At 38.3% G+C, this 5,295-nt stretch overlaps 1 protein-coding gene across 1 annotated transcript; it reads right to left on the minus strand.

Moving 5' to 3' along the window:
• Window positions 1–594: 594 nt before the first annotated feature.
• Window positions 595–5,076, minus strand: LOC148527340 (keratin, type II cytoskeletal 6A-like). The gene is made up of 9 exons (XM_088469265.1): window positions 4,630–5,076; window positions 4,192–4,412; window positions 3,922–3,982; window positions 3,742–3,837; window positions 2,822–2,986; window positions 2,214–2,339; window positions 1,785–2,005; window positions 911–945; window positions 595–818 (listed from the first exon to the last, which is right to left on the minus strand). Exons 1-9 carry the CDS (start codon window positions 5,074–5,076, stop codon window positions 595–597), a joined length of 1,596 nt encoding a protein of 531 aa, XP_088325391.1.
• Window positions 5,077–5,295: the final 219 nt, after the last annotated feature.

Here is a 5,295-nt window from a genome sequence, read left to right on the forward strand (position 1 = left end):
TAAAGATATACAGAAAAGAAAAGAAAGGTGAGCCTGGAGTAATGCATTAAAAAGGATTTTATATACAACAAACGCCCCGTCTCCCATTACTCTCAGAAAACAATATAAGCGGGAACTTACAGGACTGGCAAAAGTCATAGCCTAGCTCAGAAACCTTTATCAAACTCACCTAGATATGTTATACAGGGACACACCAGTGCAACTGCAGTCATACACAGGCAAAATGAAATATACACCTTCTCTAAAATATATATGGTTTTGATCTTCTATCTGACACATATGGTGGTATTCGCTTACTTTCCCCATTTTAAAAGAAATATCTGAGACTATATTGATAATATTGTTGTCTCTATGGAACAAGTGTTGCCAAGGCACATAATGAATAGAAATTATTTGGGTTAATGTTACGGGTAAACATGGAATGTCTACAGTATAGTGAATTGTATCCCTGAGAGCAAGTAAGGATAGAGCTAGGATGATACAACTGAAAATATTAGTGAAGCTTCTGTTATCTGAGCAAATCAACAAAGGTATAGGGGAAGTGTGGCTTTGAAGGGGTGGTCACGGTGACTTGTGCTATAACTCGGGCACATCTTAATATGTTTTCTTTACTGAGGTTGATGATGTTTTAGATACAGCCACTGTGCTTCTGTAACTGCTGCTTCCCTGAGAGGCACCATACTGACTGCTGCTGGCTCCAGCCTGTCCTCCACCCTGTCCTCCACCCATGCCGTATCCGCTTCCTCCACTCTGTCCTCCACCCATGCCGTATCCGCCTCCATATCCTCCAGATTGACTTGAAGATCCTCCAACCACGGCTAAAATTAGAAATAAGAAGTTTTTGTTTTATTCTTGCATGAAATTTGATAACACTGAAAGTTCATCAGTCAGAGAACTGGCCTATACTTACAAATGGTCACATTATTGACAATTTGTCCAGACATTCTGCAAACACAAGAAGTGAGGATGTTAGCACAACATTATTTTAAAGCCTACACATTGCAATGCATATGTATACACTGCTGTCTGTGATTAAAGCTGCAAGAAAAAGAGGTAATATTCTAAAATGGGGCACTCAAAAAGCAGTACCTCCTAAAATGTAACCTTTATTACATAAATTAAAAGCGAATTATAAAAACAAAATGTGAAGTGGTATGTACTTGTAACATGTATGTTATATTGTCCGTTAAAAAATGGACACCTCAAATATAGGGTATTCACCACAGTCCTTGAAATGTGGGCCTTGAGCTAGAATGCAGCTTTTGGTATTGGAGGTGTATTATTATCCAGGTCAATTATCAACCTCAATTAATTAGTGGATAACTCTCCAAACCCTCTATACCTGAAAATTCACTACTATCCGCTAGTGGCTCTTATATATTCTGAATCCTGCTGGTTACTAGAATGAAAATGTCATGTAACTACACATAGTAACTATTTTTTCTGTTACAAAGATGTTGATCTTTGTGCAACCATTGGGATCATCTCCATTGCCATTCATTCTGCTGTTCTCAGCAGTGAATCATCTGTTATTCACAAAAGGTCAAATCAATTGATTTATTCAGCCCTCTCTCTGTATAGGTACAAATAGTGTATGTCTGCCTGCAGTATCATTCTACAATAACCAGTAAACCATGTGTAATGTGAATAAAGCTGCCAAGAGCCATGGTGTGCTTGATCTGTGCCTTGGTCCAGCAAAAAAACAACAACTTTAATTATAAATGTTAAATATTCGACTTGTACACACAATAACATTTGAGTGTTATGGCTCAAGCTGAACTGACCTTTCTTCTTCTCCTTCCAGCATGGCTCTGTATGTGGCAATTTCAATATCAAGAGCAAGTTTCAGATTCATGAGCTCCTGGTAGTCACGCAACTGGCGGGCCAAATCTTCTTTGGCCTTTTTCAAAGCAGCTTCAAGTCCAGCCAACTTCTGTTGGGCATCCTTCAAAGCAATCTCCCCACGCTCCTCAGCCTCAGTAATGGAGGTCTGGAGAGCTGCAATCTGCATGTTGCAAAAGATTTCATGTTTGTATTTAATTCTTGAATATCAAAATACTGTTTCTATAACTTATTAATTCTGAAGGCTGTTGCAGGACTTACAGTATATATGCTGCCTCAAAACACTTCAATAAGAGACCTTGGATGATGACATCTAAACCAATGCGCAACATCAATGCACTATCAATGCACAACAATTAAGTCTATAGTACCTGCTTCTTGAGGTTTTCAATCTCAGCCTTCATTCTCTGGATATGACGGTTTAATTCTGAGATTTCACTCTTGGTGTTCTTCAGGCTGTCGCCCTGTTGTCCAGCCGCGGCCTGCAACTGCTTGTACTAATATGTAGAAAGTAAAAACCTATATTAGTAATTATTAACTTAACTACAGATCACATATACATTCTCAATACATACTCAATATATATTTAATTAGCCGGAGAACATCAGTTGTTGCAGATAAAAAATACTGATTATTTAAAGTGGACTTGTCATTCTGACAAGAAACCAGAAAGGGAAATTTTAGAATTAAAAGTAACATTTAAATTGTCGGTATGTGTTTGTAGCTAATGATGATTTAATGCATATGCAACAATACACAAAGGCGTTTTATAAATCGTGAGTTTCTGTAAGCAGTAGAGCATGTTTGTGAATATTAATTTGTATTTAAATGATATGTACTCCATTAAATATTTCATAACATATTTTGTAAGTCTCAACTTGCATTGGCAATATGTCTCAGTGGACTACAGGGTGTGGTTTAATTGTAGGTGCTGATTAGGGTTCCATTTTACATACATTAGCAGCTCACTAGCACTCACTTTGTTGTCATAGACTGCTTCTGCTTCAGCTTTGCTTCTCATGGCAATCTGGTCATACTGATTCTTAATCTCTTTGATTATGTCGTCCAAGTTCAAGTCTCTGTTGTTATCCATAGATAAAACAACAGAGGTGTCGCCCATTGCTCCTTGAGTGTCTGAGAGCTCCTGCAAACGAAACAAAGCATCATTCAGTAATGTTTTTTCCCTCTGGTCTAAAAACCAAAACACATGATTGCCAAACAAATCCATATAATACATTATTTTGCATGATATATGTACAGTATGCTACTATATAAATATAGTGAAATCATTTAACTGGATTCCATAACAATGCTGAATACCGCAGTCAGGGGTAAGCACTTACATTAATTCATAGACAACTTTGGCCAAAGGTTATATCTCATTAAAGATGAGAACAGTGATACATTCCATTCTCATCACTATGTTCTCCTATCCTCAACATTTATGGTTGACAAGCAGACAAGCAGCTCTTTCAGTATTGATTAGTCTGTACACATAAAAAGGGAAGTGCCAGGCATTCCCAATAACTACTTTACTATAAACCTTAAGAGTGATGGATATAATGGATTGGGCTATAATACCAACTTAAGCCTTGGAGGGGTACATTTTGGACGCCCTTATACTAGATAGCATCAAATGTGCCATGCACCCTTATAATAAAATGTCTGCAAGTATGGTTGTGTAAGACCCCGACATTAGGTCTTATAGATACCATTTGCTAGGCATATTGTATATTCAGTTTATATAGTATGAATATATAAGATAAGAATAAAAAAATTTCCTAGGATGGAAAAAGTGGACGATACCCCTGAGAAAACCTTGTGTTTTCCCAAGCTGAGTTCCATTTATGCTGGAAAGCTATATTATATTATTTTTTTGGAACAAACAGGAAAACTTACAGCATCATAGAGTGTTCTCAGGAAGTTTATCTCCTCTGTCAGGGTCTGCACCTTGCAGTCCAACTCCACCTTGACCATGTATGCGGCATCCACATCCTGTAGTAGAACGATAGTATTTTCATTCATTCATATCATGTTAATAATCAATATGATTATTTTGTTACAAATAACATAGCCCACCTTCTTAAGCACCACAAATTCATTTTCAGCTGCTGTGCGCTTGTTAATTTCATCTTCATATCTATAGAAAAAAATGTTTTGAAACCACAAATTTTTTCTTTTTGTGACTCTATATGGTATACATTAAGTGGAGCAGGAATGTCATTGTAACGTACTGTATATGTGAAACATTTTAAACTGCTCAGTATTAGAACTCATGTAAGAAGATGTTGAAGGTAGAAAGAAACCTATTAATGAATACATTAAAATAATCATGTACAGTAAACCTACTTCTTCTTGTATTCTTCCACCATCTCTTGCATTATCTTTAGTTCATTCTCCAGGCGGCTCCTCTCACTTGTTATGTTGCCAAGCTGTCTGGTCAGATTGCTTATATAGGACTCAAAAAGGGGCTCTAAGCTGGGTTTTTTGGAGCCTCCTTTATGTCCTTGTTCTTGTAAAAGGCGCCATTTTGTCTCTAGCACTTGATTTTGCTGTTCCAGGAATCTGACCTAGAATTAGAAATTTAGACATCTTGACTTTCACCAACCATCACAAAAACTTCTCGGTAAACAACTAAGTTTTGGTTCAAAGCATTGGCTGATCTAAGTAACAGCAATCCTGATAGCATTCCTCTTAACTATTCACTGTGGTAAAATTGATATTCCAAACTTCAGCTACTGTATACAAAAAAAGTTGCGGACTATGACAGTATAAATGTCTACTTACCTTGTCAATGAAAGTTGCAAATTTGTTGTTGAGGGTTTTGATCTGTTCTCTTTCTTCAGTTTTTACTTTTTGAATGGATGGATCTATTTCCACATTTAGTGGTTGCAAAAGGCTTTGGTTGACAGTAACCGCTTGAATTCCACCAGGGGGGCAAACAGGGAAGCCAGGATCACCTCCGGGTCCACCAAATCCTCCATGACTGCCACCAAATCCTCCTGCACCTCCACCGTATGCTCCTGCACCTCCACCGTATGCTCCTGCTCCTCCACCGTGGCTGCTTACGCCAATTGAAATTCTTTTCTTTCCACCAAGGTTCACAAGACTCCGTGATCCAAAGGCACCTCCAGAGCGAGAGCCACCACTTTTTCCCCCGCCAACTGAGCAAGCGCTAAAGCCCCTGCTTCCACCACCAGCACCACCACTACCTTGCATTGGTCTTAAGCTCATATTGGCTGTTTGAAAACTAAAGTTGAAAGGGAACAAAAGGAACAGATAAGCTGAAGGTGAATGGGCCCCTTTGCTCTGAATGACAAAAGCCTCCCTTTTTATCTGTTTGAAGAGTTGGGCTTGGTTGCATGGGTGGCAGATCAGTTTAATGCAATAGTGGGTTTGGCAAAGCTGGCAGCCACCCATCAATCTACTAAACTGATCACACCTATGGGAAAT

The sequence above is a fragment of the Taudactylus pleione genome, unplaced genomic scaffold (assembly GCF_031769625.1).
Source record: "Taudactylus pleione unplaced genomic scaffold, aTauple2 ptg000089l, whole genome shotgun sequence".
NCBI classification, from domain to species: Eukaryota; Metazoa; Chordata; class Amphibia; order Anura; family Myobatrachidae; genus Taudactylus; species Taudactylus pleione.

Excerpts from the sequence above, each read along its gene's own strand:
- LOC148527340 (XM_088469265.1), bottom strand. The coding sequence starts at position 5,076 with ATGAGCTTAAGACCAATGCAAGGTAGTGGTGGTGCTGGTGGTGGAAGC. Across the intron at positions 2,340-2,821 it reads AAGCAGTCTATGACAACAAA|TACAAGCAGTTGCAGGCCGC; the intron begins GTGAGTGCTAGT and ends TCTACATATTAG. Across the intron at positions 946-1,784 it reads CTGGAAGGAGAAGAAGAAAG|AATGTCTGGACAAATTGTCA; the intron begins GTCAGTTCAGCT and ends TTGTGTTTGCAG.